The sequence below is a fragment of the Anolis sagrei genome, chromosome 5 (assembly GCF_037176765.1).
Source record: "Anolis sagrei isolate rAnoSag1 chromosome 5, rAnoSag1.mat, whole genome shotgun sequence".
Taxonomy (NCBI): Eukaryota; Metazoa; Chordata; class Lepidosauria; order Squamata; family Dactyloidae; genus Anolis; species Anolis sagrei.
The window spans coordinates 100,513,982-100,532,895 of record NC_090025.1 but is presented as its reverse complement, the minus strand read 5'-3'; the positions used below and the strand labels follow the sequence as shown (position 1 = coordinate 100,532,895).

At 37.6% G+C, this 18,914-nt stretch overlaps 1 protein-coding gene across 2 annotated transcripts in view; it reads left to right on the top strand.

Moving 5' to 3' along the window:
• The window catches only part of SMC1B (structural maintenance of chromosomes 1B), a 44,373-nt gene that overhangs the window by 181 nt on the left and 25,278 nt on the right, over positions 1-18,914 (top strand). For both annotated transcript variants that reach the window (XM_060776160.2, XM_060776159.2), the window contains exons 2-11: positions 2,203-2,391; positions 3,930-4,042; positions 6,607-6,810; positions 8,089-8,327; positions 9,111-9,369; positions 11,766-11,906; positions 13,356-13,438; positions 14,617-14,824; positions 17,768-17,953; positions 18,551-18,730. In XM_060776160.2, the coding sequence (XP_060632143.2) occupies positions 2,203-2,391; positions 3,930-4,042; positions 6,607-6,810; positions 8,089-8,327; positions 9,111-9,369; positions 11,766-11,906; positions 13,356-13,438; positions 14,617-14,824; positions 17,768-17,953; positions 18,551-18,730 (1,802 nt within the window). The remainder of the gene's footprint in view (positions 1-2,202; positions 2,392-3,929; positions 4,043-6,606; positions 6,811-8,088; positions 8,328-9,110; positions 9,370-11,765; positions 11,907-13,355; positions 13,439-14,616; positions 14,825-17,767; positions 17,954-18,550; positions 18,731-18,914) is intronic.

Genomic DNA, 18,914 nt, shown 5'->3' with positions numbered 1-18,914 from the left:
GTCAGGCCCCTTCCATACCGTTGTATACAATCCACATTGAACTGGATCATGTGGCAGTGTGTACTCGGATAACCCAGTTCAAAGCAGATATTGAATATACCTTGATATTCTAGGTATATACATATAACTGTGTGGAAGGGCCCTCAGTTTTTGATCCACAAAACAGGATTCTATCATCTGTCAGCTCTGCATATGACTTGGTTTTTTATTTGTTATTGCATGTATATAGTGTTCAGATGCAAGAAGCAAGGAACAAATGGCTTTAATAAAGAAAATATTTTAAATAACTTTTTAATAGAGTACAACTGACACAACCATCAGTACATGATATCTACAAATTCCTTCATAAAATAATCAGAATTCAATCCGGAAAAAAAAAAATGTCATGTTGAGACCCCAATTGATAGTTTGGAAAGAGTGAGTTCATCTTGCATGGATATCTGAGGGGCCTTCCACACAGCCATATAACGTAGAATATCAAGGCAGAACATTCCAAAATATCTGTTTTGGATTATCTGAGTCCACACTGCCAAATATTCTAGTTAAAAGAAAAAATGTGGAATTTTATTCAGCTGTGTGGAATAGACCTGAAAAGAGCTTTGCTGGCTGGGGGGGGGGGGGGGGGGGGGGGCTCGCAGGGGGCTCCCAACTGATGGTACTGGAGGCAAGATGGAACTGCCTTCATGGCCCCTCTCTTCACTCTGCTCTCAAATGCAAATATATGGAAATATTCCAAAATTTAAAAGAAATCTCAAACACTTTTGGTCTCAAGTATTTTGGATAAGGACTACTCAAGCTGTATATGCTTTAAACTATTCCTATATATTGCATAGAATTTTATTCAGATATATTTTTATGTAAAGTATTATCTGAGTGTTCTTTAATCACAACTGTTTTGTTTTTAAAAACTGCATTGTAGATATGCTCATGAAAAAGACAGCATTGCCTCTCATATCATAAGGAAAAGTCATATTTAGATGGGTCTGCTAAAATAAATAGGTTATTATTTTTTATTCCAAAAATATTTTTTAAGTTATGTATGACTAATCTGTATTAAAGTTTAATACAGTTAATTTAAGATATTTTAATCAGATCAGAACCCTATAAATTATTGAGACATATTATAGGTTTTGGCAATGTACAAGCGATGACTTCAGAGCAGTATTAGAAGTATTATTTATTTGTTTATTTACGACATTTATATCCCGTCCTTCTCACCTCAAAGGGGACTCAGAGCACATTACAAGTTATATGTACATACAATATATTATAGCATTAGCATAGCACAATATTAGTATTATATATTACTATGTTGTACTATACAACTTTACTGCAATATTAGTAATAGAAAGTGTTGATGTATAGCTAAGGTTTTGGGTGGGATGGTTAGTTGTCTATGTCTTTTCTTTTGTACGACATCGAATGTTTACTGACTTTGTTGTTGTTTGCTGAGTCCCTTCAGGGAAATAGGACGGTATATAAATAAAGTTTTTATTTTTTAGCCTTAATTCTTATCTTTGGTTAATCAAAAGAAGCCAAGTTCAATAATTATTTCAAGTAGACTTATTTCTACTTATTTATTTCCATTTATATAGTTTATATTCATCAATGATTATGACCATTAAAAATAGTGATAAATCTCAGTTTGACCATATACCAGAATTCTTACAAATTATAGTGAATCCTAAGACAAAAATGGAAATTTCTATCCTCTTCTCTGTGGCCACATTGGAAGAGAATGAGCATGCAAGGCCAGGGAGAGTACTTTTATTTTCATAAGCTCATCTAGTGGTTTCATATTAAGTTTGAAACAGCTCAGAAATGGATCAGAACATATCTAGCAGATAAGGGTAACTTGATTTAGAGCAGAAATTTGAGGAGTAAGCAGCTCCCTAGAACACCCAGTTTAAAATACTCTTCCCCTGGAAAGAGTCCAAGGCATGCACAAATCACCTGCAAACTAGACAATCTACCCACCTTCAGAAATCCACAGTACCATATAAATCCTGGGGGGAAAATAGCTGAAATGACATCCATGGAGGGTAAGGAGGCAGGAGTGCTGCAGTTGTTATCTCCAAGTTTAGAAGTCAGTTCTTTAATTAAAGAACTTTAATTGTTAAATCTGAAATTTACCATATAGCTGCCTATATTTGTCCACTCCGGATTAGAAAGCTGTAATTTACATATTTTGTACAATTAAAGGAAAATCGAATGTAATGGATGCCATTAGTTTCGTAATGGGTGAGAAGATATCTAATTTAAGAGTGAAACACATTCGAGAGCTGATACATGGGGCGCATGTTGGAAAACCGGTTTCATCAACTGGAAGTGTAAGAATGGTGTACAGAGAGGAAAATGGAGAAGAGAAAACCTTTGCAAGAATTATTCGAGGTGGGTTTTTCCCCTAAGTATTGAATATGTAGTTTATATGAAAATGTAACAGAGTACATAAAACTCTTAATGCTAATTTAGTCAGTTAAATAAAATATATTTTGTAATTGTTAGTGCATAAATTACTGGGTCAAAAAGTGGATAGCAATATTTTTTATAGTGATTACAGTTTGCGAATGTGATCTAGTGCAGGGGTTCTTAAAATTTTTCAACTGTGGTGCCCTTTTTGAAGCAAAAGTTTCTCGAGTCGCGAGAAATATGTGTGTGTGTGTGTGTGTGTCTGTCTGTCTGTCAGGCTTCAGTATATCCAATCAAACCCCCTTCAGCCATGCAGAAAAAGCATAATCAAAGTACCCTCCCTCTGAGAGGTGAGAGAGAAATAGGGGTTTGGAAGCAAACAATGTGTGTGTGTGGGGGGGGGGGGGGGGGTTTCAAAATTTGAAGGAAAATATTTCAGAAACTGAAAACATAGCCATCAAGAAAAATCAACATTTGCGAGGCTTGCTAAACAAAGCAGGCTGATTTTCCTTTTTTATGAGGTAAATGTGAAGAATTTGCTGCATGTTGTTACTAATAGATTCATGTAAATGTCTAAAACAGCCACTAGGTGGCAAGCTACACACATTTTTCACAATCCTCCCTATATTCAGTTACAGGATCCCTGTATGAGTTTGTGGCGTACAGTTTTGCTTTAGACTATAGGCAGTCCCAAGTTACAAATATCTGACTTACAAACAACTCATAGTTAAGAACGGGTGTGAAAGGAATCTATCCCTAGGAAGGGAGATTCACTCCTGAAAGTTATCATGGGGGGAAGGGGTCTCCACTGAAGGTTTCTTGCCAATCCTTGTTTCCACAACAAGCCACATTTTTCAAAACCCAATTATTGCAGGGACAGAAAATGAGGTGAAATCTTCAGAACAGTGGAATAGACAGCAAAACAAACACCACAGGGGTGTTAAGCCTTCCCTATATCTATTGTTTTTGCTGGTGTTACACTTAAAATGTGCTTGTTCTGACTTACAAACAAATTCAAGTTAAGAACAAACCTACAGAAACTATCTTGTTTGTAACTTGGGAACTGCCTATAGTGTAGTGTTTTTGCATTTTAAGTTGTTTGCTTTATATTGGTGTTTCTTTATTCCTCAGAGGTTTGAGTTGGTTGGTATCGTATGTGAAGCTTGACACAATGTGATTCTGTATTACTCTATCAAACCCCAGGATTTTCTTCCATTGTAAATGTCTTGGAATGTAACTTTAAGCACCAAAATATACACACAGAGATGCACAGAGGTGTTGCAGCTGTGTTGTAACTATTTAAAACCATTGAGCAACTGTGCTTGTGATTGTAAATCACATCAAGATAATGCATGTGAGACACCGATCTGTTTTTAAACTGTTGACTTACAAAAAGTGTAATTATGGAAAGAAATGTATTCAGTACCATATTATGTACAGTACTGGGTTGCATGTATAACTGAACACTTAATATCTCAAAATGGGTGAAATATGTATCCTTCTCTTTCTTTCAAAATTAGGCAATGGATCTGAATTTCTTATCAATGACTCTGTGGTCAGCCGATCTGAATATACTAAAGAACTTGGAAAAATTGGCATAATTACCAGAGCAAAGAATTGTCTGGTTTTTCAGGTAAACATTTGAGTTACAAAAATGATAGATTAGAAAACAAGAGCATACTTTACTACAGGTTTCAGAGGGTTGTAATATCACCAAGCAGTGCTCCATTGCCTTCAGAGAATTTGGGATGGCTGGTGTAAACAGGTTTAAGGACCGTTCGACCATTGGTAGGGGGGGAAAACCTTTCTATCCCACCGCTGCCACCAATGTAAGGGAGATTAAGGACCGAGGTGTCCCTTAACACACCTGAGTCACAGGAATTTTAGTGAGGGAATAACTAAAGATATTAGGGACCAATGATTCTGGTAGATTTTTGCCGCCACCACCTCAATTATATTGTTTGAGGAAACAAAGGTGTGAATGTATTTTAGGTAATATGCGCCCTGGCGTCTGTTCTTCTTTATGAGCTCTTTTACTTGCTGACTGGACTGTAAAGAGGTTTTTTTAGGCTGACTTAGTTTCACTGAGTACGACAGACTGAGGCAGACACCAGTTGATAAACTAATAACAGGTTTATTGAACTTTAAGAATATGTCAACTCATAAAATGAGTGGTACACACGCGTAATTCTGTTACTGAGGCTTTGGCTTATTAGATATGAGACTTCCACAAAAGGTGTAGCTTTAACTTGAAGTGAGTTCCCTTCTCCACACTATTCAACTCTTTGAAACAGTGTGTTCCTGAGATCAGTCCCCCTCCCCCCGACTGTCTCACAGAGTAATCAGACTTTCTCCAATCTACTCTTCAGGGCAATAAGCTCTCTTGTACTTTCTATTAATACAAGTTGACAAGTCTTCTTCACTGACCCTCCAAGTACAGTAATACTGAAGCCCTTGTCCCTTTCTTATTCCCTAACTGCTTGGCTCACTCAAAAGCTTCCTTCTCCCTGTTTAAATCCTTCTCTGCTAAAATCCTACTGCTCTCTCTGTTGTTAAAACCTTTCTCTCTGTGATGTTAAATCCCTTCTCCCCTCCTGTCAGAAGTGACAGCCTTTTTCACTCACACCCAATTCCTCCCCTTGGTGCTTAAACCAATCAGGAGTCGGCTGACTACTCCCCTGCCTCCTTGCCTCTCCCAAGATGTCAGCTCTTCTAAACTTCTCTATCAAGATGGAGACTCAGCCCACTGACTCTTAGGCTTCGGCCTAGCCGGCAAAGGTTAGATCTACAGGGTTAGTCAAAATGCATAGGCCAATAAGCCATTCAATTGAATGGCTTTTTGGCCTATGCATTTTGACTAACCCTGTATTACAGCTGGCATTAAAAAACAAACAAACAATGAATTTAAGTTGCACATGGTGCTGTTTTGTTATATATCTGATTCTTTGAGATTTGATCATGTCAGATGTGCATGTGAAATGTAACTACAGGATGTCCCAAAATTCTCCGTACGTAGAAAAAATTAATAAAGGTAAATTTAGCTACAATTTTCCATTTTCCCTATGGTGAGTTTTGAGACACCTGTACTATGAAATGGGATTGTTCAAAGAGCCTAGGGCACAGCTACGTTTTTCTGTTCTGTTGAAATAATGTGGCTTCTCTCAACTTACTGATGCCACATTGCAGATTGCAACTTTCGGCAGATCTATATTTTTGTGTGTTTAAATTGGACACGAATGCTGTGCTTTAACCTCACTTACTTTTGTGAAACCTCACTATGAAATTCCCAAAAGTCACAACATTTTTTTCAGTCTTCTTTAGGCCAGGTATGGGGCGAAGCAAGCCTGGGATTTACAGATTGCTGTTGTAATAGAGACGATAGAGAAATGTTTTCTGCCTTCAAAAGCCCTATTATGGTTTTATGTCTGTTTAATATGTTCTGATTTTTGGTTGGCCTTGAGACCATTCCTTAACTGCCCTTTCTGATTTAGTTGTGGTATATACATTCATAGAAACATAGATGTTCTGCACAGTTATTAACCATAATGTAATTATAAATGTGAGTATATATTTTTAAATACAGTATTTTCTTGAATTCTGTCTTTCTCTGAAAGAAAAAATAAAAAGTGTAAGGCAATTAATATTGCAAAAATGTTTACTCGTACCTAAATCTGCCTTTAGCATAACTTCAAAATTACGAGCAAATTTTTGTTTACAGGGTTTTTGAATTTTCACTAATTGATACTACGTTGTCTTATGACTTGTGTTTCACCATGGAATGATTTTAAAAATTATTTGGGCTTTCAAACCTACTGGAAAACAGTAGTTTTGTCTGTTTTTGTTTCCCTCTTCTCAGGAGTTCTATTCTATAGGGCAGCAGTGTCTGTAGATAGGCCATCAGCTGTAAAAAACAAATTAAACTAAATTCAGACACAATTCCAAATTATGGTTTTCAAAGCCATTTCCTATTGAAGAATCTTTCTCATTTTGTTTTAGTCACTTCAGTGCTTGTACTAATCCACAGCTAAACTGTGGCTGGGCATGCAGTGTGAACAAAGTTCATAGGAACATCCCCCCCCCCCCCCCCGTCCCAGTCCCAGTCCCAGTCCCAGTAATGATGATCCATTTTGCTTTGGTGACAGACTTTTGTATTTGTTCAGCAATTTATTATGCTTTAGATTTGCTGTCTTGTTTCAGGGTGAAGTTGAAACAATTGCAATGAAGAAACCCAAAGAGAGAACACAGCTCCTTGAGGAAATTAGTCATTCAGGGGAGCTTGCTGCTGAATATGCAGAAAAGAAAAAACGTTTGCAAAAAGCAGAGGAAGAGGCGCAATTCAGTTACAATAAGAAAAAAAATGTTGCAGCTGAACGCAAACGTGCAAGATTAGAAAAGGAAGAGGTAATTCAAACAAATTTTAAAAAGATAAAATTCAGCAGAAGAACATACTGCTTTGTGGTCAGTTCCTAAAAGAGAATAAAATAGAAATGTAAATGATGACAAGACAGCAAGGAGTGGACTGTCCTACTCTCTCTAGGATGGCAGCTTCAACGCTGTGAAGCAGTAACCAAGGAAGTTCTCCACCTGCTCCTACCAGACTTGCCTGTGAAGCTGGTGGAAGCACGAGAAGGGCTTCCACTGAAAATGTTAGAACTAGACAAGATTTGTTGGCATCCTCCATAAATTAATTTCCAATATTTCTGAGCTTCCCTACAAGTCCACCAAAGATGGTAGAAGTTTCTTTCATGTTCATTACATTTCCAACGATACATTAAATTTATTGTTTTTTTGGTGTAATGTACCACCGGTGGAACATTTTTAACCAATTTTCTTTTAAATCAGAAGCATATGTATAGTTTAATTTTGTCCCCACATTAATTCCCAATCTGCCAACGGTACCAATCTTTTAAAATTTCTTGACCACTTTAGCATACAATTTTTTATCATCTCCCCTTCTGTCAACCATTCCAGTAATTTATCGTAGATTTTTGTTATATTCTTTTTTTTCTGTTTTCAAAATTTCTGGGCACAATTTATAATTGTGATGTTGATCTGTAATACCATATATATTTTGATTCAGGACTGTAATCTGAACAAACCTGTCAATTTGTATCGTGACAGATGCCTGCTCAGTGGCTGCGCCTAAGGATTGAAATTCCTTCCAGGAGAGGCTAGAACAGGCATGGGCAAACTTTGGCCCTCCAGGTGTTTTGGACTTAAACTCCCACGATTGTTGAAGTCTAAAACACCTGGAGGGCCAGTTTGCTCATGCCTGAGCTAGAATGTCCTTGCTGTCCTTTTGTCAACAGGCCAAGATTTTTTATTCTGACAAGCCTTTAGGAACTGACATTTCTTTGTTTTTTTTAACCCTTCTAATGCACTCCTATATTGTTTGTAAACCACTTTTGAGTTTGCTTTTTAAAGCATATTTTTAAAAAGTTTGTTTTCTTTTTATTGCATATTTTAAATATTTATAATATCTTATTGATCATTTAATTACATTTTAATAATAAAATCTTTGCTGTCTTTTAAACAGTGTTGTCTTTGTTTTATACAATGAGTCTGCTTTGGCCCAGTTGTAGGGATAAGGAGAGAGGTAAATGAAATAAACGTATTTTTACCCCAAAATAGCTTTTGCTGTTGCATGTTGGTTAACAGCTATAATTGGACTGTTTACAGGCAGAATGTTACCAGATCCTATCTGAAGAGCTGAAAGAGAGTAAGAAGCAGTTGCAGCTTTTCCGATTATATCACAATGAACGGAAAATTGGCTCTCTTAATGATAAATTTTCAGAGAAAAACATCCGTATCGATGCTAAGAAAAGTGCTGTGTCTGATGCTGAAGATACAGTAAAAGCCAAGAAAAAGGTCCTTGGAACATTAAATAGAAACCATCAACATATTGAAAAAGAAATAAAGTAAGTATTGTAGCTAGTGAAATGCCTATATCAGCTTGTTACACATCTATGTTGGGAGGTTGTGTTACACATGATAGGCATTGCTGAAATGGGAAGATCCCCCCCCCCCCCTTTTAACTTCATGGCACACGAGGAAATTATATCTGTAACTTCTGAATTGGCCTTTAAAGGGACTTGCTTTAGAGATCATTAGGTTTAGTCTATGGAAGTTTACTCAGAAAAAATGTTTCAGAATATTCCCTTCACTTCCCAGTAGGCAGGAGGATTATTTACAGCTTTAATCTGCAAGTGTATCTTAGACAATTCCAGCAAATAACTGACCTTGTGTTTAGTTTTGGAGTGTGGATGGGATACACTACTGAGTCTTTTTCTACTTTTTGTCAGTAGTAGAGGAAAACAGATATTTTGACTTAATTCATTTGCTATCCTGAATAGAGTAAACCAGTTAATTCAGTGGGATTTACAAAAGTGTCATTCAGCAGTTGGAGTTAAGATTCAAGATCTTTTGGGGTAGGCTGTAGTTTGCCAATGAATTCTAGGATCCTCTGTGTTTTGAGATAATTTGCTATCACGGTTCTTGAACTGATTATAATTAAGTAAGTTTTAGAATTAAGTAGATGGCAGCTGGAGTCTACAAGAGTATTCTGTTAATTGTGATTAAACAATCCACCCTGAGTAGTCCTGGGGAGATAGGGCAGAATATAAATAAGGTTTTGAAGTTAAGATTTATTATTATTATTATTATTATTTTGGTGGACATTGGCAAATCTGTACTCTTCTTAGAGCTTTGGAAGTTGTTTTGAATCAAAAGAGGCCTCAATATATTAAAGCAAAGGAGAGAACTACTCACCAAATTAAAAAAGTAGATGCGACTAAGAAAGTGCTGAGAGATCATATGAAAGAACAAGCGAAGCGAGAAGAAAATAAAAAAGAATTGCAGACAGAACTACAGGATATTGATAAGGCCTGGAGAATGTTTGAAGGAAAGTTCACGGAGGAGAGACTGCGTGGAGTCAGAGATGTTTTTCTGGAAGAAAATCAGGTAAATATGACCAAAAGAAATTTACATGTAGTGTGTAAAACGGTGGATTGAAGTTAAGATTTAGGATGCTTGCTAGTATTTTCTCATAACAGAAGCTGATTTGCCGACCTAAATTCAATTACTATACCCTCCTAGAATCAATACATTGAATTAGTTTGGTTTAACATTTGACAAGAACTGCACGAATTGGGATAAGCATTTGGATGTAAGACTCAGATTACTCTAGTATCCCTCTTGTTTCTGTTGCTGTTATCAACTTAGATGCTTAATAATATTAGTCATAAGGTTTTTCCAATATAATAGGTTACATTTATTTATATATTTAGACATACATTTATATATATTTTGGATCTAGTGAAGAGCTAATGCAGGTTATGGGGTGGAATCACCAAAGTAATAAAATAAAAATAAATCTTCAAAATTATATAGGACACATCTACACTGACCAATAATTAAGTAAGTTTCAAACCGATATTGAAGAAATTGGTTTTGTTGTGCAGACGATTACGCAGGAAATCCTGGAACCAGTTTGAGATTTGGATGATGATTTAATAAACAACAGAGCACTGATGACAGAAAGGGCTTACTTCTGTGTGCTTTTGTGGGCATTCATTGTCTAGCTGCCACAGTTTGATGCTAGCTTTGAAATGCATTAAATGGTCAGCGTAGATGGGGCCTTGGAATGAAAAAGAGCTTCGTAGATAAATATTAACGCTTTAGTACAAGCCAAAAACCTCAGCAATAAATATAATATCTGCCACATCTGTTAGGAACAAGAGTATCTGGAATACAAGCCAAAACAAAGGAAAAATATTTTTAGTGACTGAGTGAGGCACTTCAATATCCAACTGCAATGCCAGATCTAGATGCACTCAGCTGCAAACCTGATCTAGAACAGGCTTGTAATCCCAAGGCTTTAATAGTTTGTTTAATGACCAAGATCACATTAAATTGTTAGCCCATATACAGTGTTCCCTCACTTATCATGGGGGTTCCGTTCCAGGAAAGTGAAAATCTGCGAAGTAGGGACGCTATATTAATTTTAATATTTATACATTATTTTATATATTTTATATATTATTTTCTTACCCGCACTTCCTTACCCGCCTCCCTGCCCATCCCGAGGGCACCTGCCTGCCTGTCTGGCCTCCACAGACCCTGGCAGACCTCCGGAGCCATGCAGGCAGCAGCAGGCCAGGGAGCCAGGGCTTCCCCGCTGTGCCTCAAGACACTGCACTTCCAGGGTCTGTGGAGGTCAGAGAGCCAGGCTTTCCCTGCCATGCCTCAGGCTGCCGCACTTCCAGGGTCCTTGACCTTCACTGGACATAAATATTTTATATTTTTTATTTTTAATATTTTCAAAAACCCACGAAACAGCAAGTCAGCGTGAAGCAAACCGCAAAACAGCGAGGGAACACTGTATGTTCCTTTATTGCGTTTAGACAATGGCTCAGAGCTTCCTCATCATTTTTGATATTGGTTGAAAGAAAAACTAAGCTGGGTATCATCAGCAATGTGAACGTAAACTTGCAGCTCATATAAGTTTTGTAATCCATAAGGATAAAATAAGTCCCCGGAAACATTATAAGCCAGTGGTATAGTATCTCATCCAGCAGCGTCAGACCACAATAGTTTCCTTGAGTCATGTATGAGCTAAACATTTCAGAAGAACATCATTTGGGGGAGGGGGGGGGGGTCGTACTTCATCTCACTGAAAGATTGAACAGATGCATAGAACATTTTGGAAAAGTAATCCATTGCATTTGGGAAACTAAGCAATTTCCAGGAAAGCAAACTGTATATTTAGGTGTAATCCTACTTCTCACATATAAGTTAGACTCTGCAAAACTATTTGTGTTTAAATACAAAAAGAAATACCTCTTAACTATGTTATTTCTTGCTGTAATTATTTTGCACGTTGGTATACAATATTATGAACAGTTTCCTATATGTAAAATGTTTAATACCCTTTTATTTCTTATGTTACTAATGTAATAAGTCAGTTCAAGCCAGAAATAAGATGTTCTTTTTACTATAGTGACTTTAAAATATCTCCCGTTAAGTCTGCCATCCTAGACATAATTTCTTTGAATAAGCATTAATAAAAATAGAAGTCTTCTTAGTAGACATGTACGGAAGCTGTGATCAGTTAATTTATTAAAGTCATATATCTTCTAGCAGGCCTTCCCAGTCAATTTTAAACAATACATTTTAGATTTACATTTTATTAGTATTTGTGCTTTAATCTTTGTCCTGCTTTAATAGCATTGTGTTTTATCTGTGTGTTTTAATTATGTTATACCCCACCTCAAGTCATGAGGAGAGGTGGGGAAGAAACTGAAATACCGTACTACTAATATTATTGTTATTTGCTGATACTTTATTCTTGTGTCCAGATCAATAAATATAAGGAGCTGAAAGAACTGGTAAGGAAAAAGGTAGCTGTTTTGAAGCAGCAAATTGAAACATTGCACTGGGAACAAAAGGCAGATGAAGAAAAAATGTCATTTGATCAGCGGAAACAAAAAGAAACAGAGGTACTTGCTACTGACTCTTGATCTGTTTGCTTTTTACTTAGACTTATTAATATAACTTTGGAATGTTTTGCACATTTTTGTCCAGTTGATTACAAGATGGGCAAAACAAGGTTAACCCATTTTCAATTTCTTGAAAATCCGATTGAGCAATTCTTCCATGTAAATGAAGTAAATTTAACAGGAGGAGAGTGTGCTAGTTCCATCTCCTTCATTGGTCTCCATGTGTGGAGAACAACAGCCTGAAAAGGAGAGCCCCCTGTACACTTGGAGGCTCTCGTATGAGAAGGAGGAACCCCCTTTACGGATGGAAACTTTCCTCTCAGCACCATTATTCTTCCTATGAGAGCCGAAATTGAGATGTAGGACTAACCCGCTTGCCTCCTTACATATTTATGTAATCTGCATTACAAAATGCATCAATGGGGCTTGGCAGACATGTCAAGGGAGTTCTTCTTTTTGCAGGGGTCACACAAATAGCTTATTCTGTTTCTGCACAGGGCACCATATTGGAGGAAGCCCCACCCTTTCTCTGGGTTCCATTCCCTCATAAGCCTTTTTTCCATCACAACAACAGCACCATGAATTCTTCAGAGCTTATTTTTCATCAGTTTAATCTTTCTGGCACGCCTATTGTCTGACTATACATTTTAGCTTAGTTTTTTCTTGGCAGTCACTTGGACTCTTAATTGATCAGACCGTTAAACAGATCCTTTATGTTCTTTGGATTGGAATTGGTATTTGATTGACCATGGCCTCCTCAGTGTACTGAGTGTACTGGTGGAATCCCGGTTAGGGATTGCCATTGGAAGGGCCTTCATATCTTAGAGAATGACACATAGTTTCATCTAGATCAGTGTTTCTCAACCTTCCTAATGCCACGACCCCTTAGTACAGTTCCTCATGTTTTGGTGATCCCCAACCATAACATTTTCATTGCTACTTCATAACTGTAATTTTGCTACTGTTATGAATCGTAATGTAAATATCTTATATGCAGGATGTATTTTCAAATCCCAAATATCCAATATGCCCAAATTTGAATACTGGTGGGGTTGGGAGGGGATTGATTTTGTCATTTGGGAGCTGTAGTTGCTGGGATTTATAGTTCACCTACAATCAAAGAGCATTCTGAACACCACCAATGATGAAATTGAACCAAGTTGGCACACAGAACTCCCATGACCAAGAGAAAATATTGGGAGGGTCTGGTGGACATTGACCTTAAATTTTTGGAGTTGTAGTTCACCTACATCCAGAGAGCACTGTGGACTCAAACAATGATGGATCTGGACCAAACTTGGTACGAATACAGCTTAGAAATGGAGATGAGCACCAACCCCCAGAGTTGGACACGACTGGACTTAATGTCAGGGGAAAACCTTTACTTTTACCTCTATGTTCCTTTTTTGATAAAAGTGGTATCTTACAACATTTTTACATTGTTTCTAGGAAAATATTAAACAAATAAGAGAATACATAGAAGATAATAAAAAACGGATGGAGATACTGATGGAATATATTAGGATGTGCACGTATGTATTTCAAAAGCTGTTAGAATTCAAATTTGTCATTTTTACAATCCATGCAAGCTTTTAGTTTGTTTGTTTTTTCCTGGTATTTTATTTTTTCCTTGTTGTTTATTTACTATATCTGCTCATATATAAGTCTAGAAATTTTAGTCAACCCCCCCCCCCCCCGCAAAAAAAACCTGGGTTGACCAGCCACATTTCAGTTTAAGTGCTGTGCCATATTCTCTGAGTAGAATAGTAAAAGACAATAGATTATTTATTTATTTATTTATTTATTTGCAGCATTTATATACCACTTTTCTCACCCCTAGGGGGACTCAAAGCGGTTTACACATAGATAATGGCAAAAATTCAATGCCTTACAACTACAATATTAAAACCATACTTCAAACATAATCATATTAAAAACAGTACATCATCAAATATCAATATGCACTTAGTAATAGTTATTAAAACCATAAAACAGTCTCATCAGTCAAGTCGCCGTTCCAGTCCTTGTCCCACTAAAAGCTGCATACATCTATTGTCCGAAGGCCTGGTCCCAGAACCATGATTTTAATTTTTTTCTAAAGGTCAGGAGCGAGGGAGCAGATCTTACCTCCTTTGGGAGTGTGTTCCATAGGTGTGGGGCCACAGCCGAGAAGGCCCTGCTCCTTGTCCCTGCCAGCCGCATTGGTGCTGTTGACGGGAGTGAGAGCAGGGCCTCCCCAGATGATCTTAAATTGCGAGGTGGGATGTAGGGGCACATGTGCTTGGACAAGTAAGCTGGGCCTGAACCGTATAGAGCTTTATAGGTCAAGATTAGGCTCTCCCAGAAAAATCTGAAGGAATTACTGACACGCATATGCTCCTTTCTCTATTCTTCTGGCCTTTTTCGAAGCCAGTGCAAAGAAGTGAAGATGGTCAGGGGTAGCCCCTCTCTGCGCAGTAACCCTTGGCCTGTCCATGAGTTGTAGCAAGATACATAGTTTTGGTTACTGATCTTGGCATTGATCTATATATGAAGTCAACAATATGGAAATATTAAAATAATATGAATTTGTCTTAAACAGAAATGATAAATGTTATTGTGACATTGCTACACATTCACCTGTAGACTCTGACCTGCTGAATTTTGGCAATATTTTTAAGCTGACATTAGGCATGCCTGCTACAATTTACCTTTTTGCTTTGTTTTGAAGTGAATCATTAGCAGATAAAGAACAAGAAGAAGCGGTGCTGATAAATGTAATCGAAAGTTCAAAAAAACGGATACCTGAAGTAAATGAAGAACTGAATAAAATTGTCAGCGACTTGCACAATGCTAAAATCGATGTCCACGAAGGAAAACGACAACAGATGAGAGCAGAAACCTTGGAGAGCCTCAAAAGACTGTATCCGGATTATGTGGTAACTAGATAGACTCTATTGTCTTCTTATATTATGCCGTGTACCTAAGCATTCCTTTATAATGCCTTCATGCTTTCTTGAGCTTCCATGCTACCTCAGTGCCATCTCGCATGACTGCAGCTGCACTCGATCTTGTCTTTCAGAGTGTACACTCCCTCAAATGCCCCAACCCAGAGCAGGAGGGTGGTCTTGATACCAGGAGATCAGTATACTCTGAATTCAACCCAAGGCGGCAGGAGTGTGATGAAGATAGTTAAGAGAATTCACCTGCACAGTGTGTTTGTTTTTTAATGCAGACTGTGAACATAAAAGAAATTTGGAGTGTTGTGTGTGGTGCTCATTATTCAACACTGTAACAGTGTATAAAATGTCAAAACTCCAAGGCCACCATCTAGCATCCTACTGCCCAATGACTATTTTCTGTAGAAAGATTGAAATATTGATTGATTGATTTACTATATTTGTATACCGCCCTTCTCAGCCCTTAGGCGACTCAGGGTGGTTTAGAATGGCAACGATTCGATGCTCAAAATCACCATAAAACATTTAAAAACATTAACACATAATATAAAACCATAACAAGAATACTGTTATGGTATTGATCACTTCTGAATGTTCATACTTGTGTGTGAAGAAGGAGATACTCAGTCCCACTAAAGAGGTAACTGACATTCATTTTTTCCCCACTTTGGACAATACGTCTCTTATTTCTTTGGTAGTTTTCTCTCTCTCTCTCTCTCATTCTTGTATTTGCCGTATTGTTGTCTGCTTTTCTATGGAAAGTACTGGTGGATGAGCTAGGGAATTCTATATAAAAATTCAGTTTAGATATCATATGACCCATATCATAAGATCAGAGCTATGGGTTCAAATGACAGGAAAGGAGATTTCACCTGGTAGCGAGATGAAAATGAACGAAATCTGGCTACCACTATTAAAAAACCTCTAAAATTACAGCAGCAAAACAACAGAGAGGAAACAATCAGGGACATCTAATCACCTTTCAACAAAAGATTGCCCCAGGCACTAACAAGCCACACCAGACAACTGCCAGGCCATCAAATGCTAATCAAGGTGGTCAGTTGAAACATTCACACCTAGCTCCAACAGACAAGAGTTCTTTGTCCCACTCTGGTCATTCCACAGATATATAAACCCATTTTCCTAGTTCCAACAGACCTCACTACCTCTGAGGATGCTTGCCATAGATGCAGGCGAAACGTCAGGAGAGAATGGCTATAGAACATGGCCATATAGCCTGAAAAAACCTACAACAACCACATTCTGAAAAACTTCCTGACGTAAACTGTTCAACAGTGGAACTTGCTGCTTGGAGTGTGGTGGAGGCTCCTCTTTGAAGGCTTTTAAATAGAGGCTGGGTGGCCATCTGTTGAGGATACTTTGTGCTTTTCCTGCACAGCAGAGGGTTGGACTAAATGGCCGATGTGGTCTCCTCCAACTCTACCCCTGAATTGCTTGGATAACAGAGGGATGTAACCCATTCTTGGATGTTTCCTTTACAAACAAGAACAAAAAGTCATGGTGAATGACCAATGCTTCATTCTAAATATCTGTATACTCTTTATTAAATATTTTGTGTTTTTTATTTAGAGAGTGTTTGCACCATCTATGTACATTATCAATTTTCCTGTGTGAAAAGCACATATTCTCAGGGTTGATCTATTATAAGAATGTCAGAATAATATTAGTAATGCAATTGAATTCAGCAATAGTATATTTTGCAGACAAATGCATATATAGTGTGTATTCTGTATATGGGCTTCAAATAAATATTAATACAATGTGGTTTAGGAATTTTGGCATCAGACTTTGTTTTCTTGGAAACAGCTAGTAAATGTAAGCATGGACATTTTCTCTTTTGGAAAGTTGACGCTGATAACAGTTAGAGGTGGCTTCATGATTAACAGAAAGGCCAGATGGGAAATGCTGGGCAAATCTAGCTTTTGCTGCCAAGCGGGAAAAAAAGTGTTTCCATGCCTTTAAATCTGGGGAAAAGGCTGTACTCATGCTCGACAAATGATGCTTGCACAATGGTCTGAATAACAAAATAATACAATCTGTAGAATCACTGAGGGACAAACAAAATGGTGTTAACTTTATTATTTTTCTGGCTGCCAATCAGATGTAAAAATCCAGAAATGAGATTTCATATGCACTTAGTAATAATCTGCTTCTTTGTTTCACAAGCATGGAGATTTAACGACAGTGATTGGGAATGAAATATAAAGGGAACCAGACAGGCCCGTAGCCAGGATTTTGATTCGGGGGGTGCTGAGTTTGATTCGTGGGGGGGGGGGGGTGAGTTTAATTCGAAGGGGGGATCTACCCTAGCAAACCTTTTGTATCATTATCCCAATAGCCCCATGCATATGGGTTAAACTGTTATAAACATAACAGTTTAAATAACGTACCCATAAGGCCTTCTTGCGGACCACCCTGAGAATTTCGGGGGGGAGGGGGGCTGAAGCCCCTCAAGCCCCCCCCCCCCCCCCCGGGCTACATGCCTGGAGCCAGAGTATTGCCATTGGAACCCTTTCTTTGAATAATACATTTAATTTGGGTTGGAGATATATAACAAAAGAAAGAGAACCCATAGTATACCCACAGCTGCAGGACTGTGGCTTCCCTTTGTTTTACAACTGAAATGGGTGGTGTGTATACAGCGGTGCTTTGAGTATGCTTATAGCTATGGAGTGCAAGCATGCTCTCCAGTTAGTCAGACTTCACTAAACAGTTGCTTGGGAAGAACCTACTTGGGAAGAAAGGCATCAAGACATTAAGATGGACTGCAGTGATGTGCTTCCACATTCATATCTTTTTTTCCCCCCTTCTTTTTTGTCAGCAAAAGCAAACTTGAAAGCCAGTGCATTGTACAAATTAACATTTCATTTTACATGTGTATATATTATTTCTGCTTTTTAGTTTGGAAGACTGGTTGATTTGTGTCATCCAATTCATAAAAAATATCAGCTTGCGGTTACAAAAGTGTTTGGCAAGTTTATGACTGCAATTGTTGTGGCTTCGGAAAAAGCAGCCAGAGATTGTATTCGTTTCCTCAAGGAAGAAAGAGCCGAACCTGAAACATTCCTTCCTTTGGATTATCTTGAGGTAAATTTGTTTTAGAAACATATTTATCCAGGGGATTCATTCTGCTAGTACACGTTTTTCATTCATTGACACCTAGTACCAGATGACAGTGAGGCAATGCAGTGTATTTCTCAACTGCACAGTTGCCAGTATTTCTAGGACTACAAGAATAAATGAGCTGCTGCTTCCTCAACTGGAAGAGCCAACAGAACTCTGCTACTGTTTTCTCTCACATCTGTTATGTTGGATTTTGATCGTTGTTTCTTTACTCCCAAAGTTCATGGAGAATTATTTCCATTGCAGGGTGTTGTTCAGGGAAAACCCTATTAGGCTAACTTTCAGAAAAAAATATATTGGTAGTCATAGTTCAGAAGGTCCTGCACATGTTTGGCCATTTTTGCATGTTTGCTTTTGTAACACTGTCTCTGGATACTTTTTGGTATCTGTTGTCTAGTGTGGATTGTTTTCTTTGTTGTTTTGAGTTTGAAAATATGATTGGCCAATTCATTGGTAAATATCATCACTGCTTTTAGAAATATGATATTTTTTCTTTGATTTATTAAGCAACTCCTGGGCATTATTTAATTTGCCTTTTTCAAAACATTGCTTTTGTATTAGATAGAACCAATCAATGAACAGTTACGAGAAATAAGAGGAGCTAAAATGATGGTTGATGTCATACAGACTTCCTTTCCTCCTCTGAAGAAAGTAATTCAGTTTGTTTGTGGAAATGCTTTAGTCTGTGAAACAGTAATGGAAGCAAGGCAGTTAGCATTTGATGGTCCACAGCGTCTAAAAGTAAGGTCTAAAATGCTGAATTATACAATAAAAATTTAATCTCATCTTAACAACTTGCCAAATGTTTGGACACTACTGTTTTGTTCACTTGATGAAAATGTTTTGAACAATTCAGAAGCTTTCTGACATATAGACTGATCTTTATTGATACTGTCACTTTGTTTACTTATTATGCTGCTTGTTG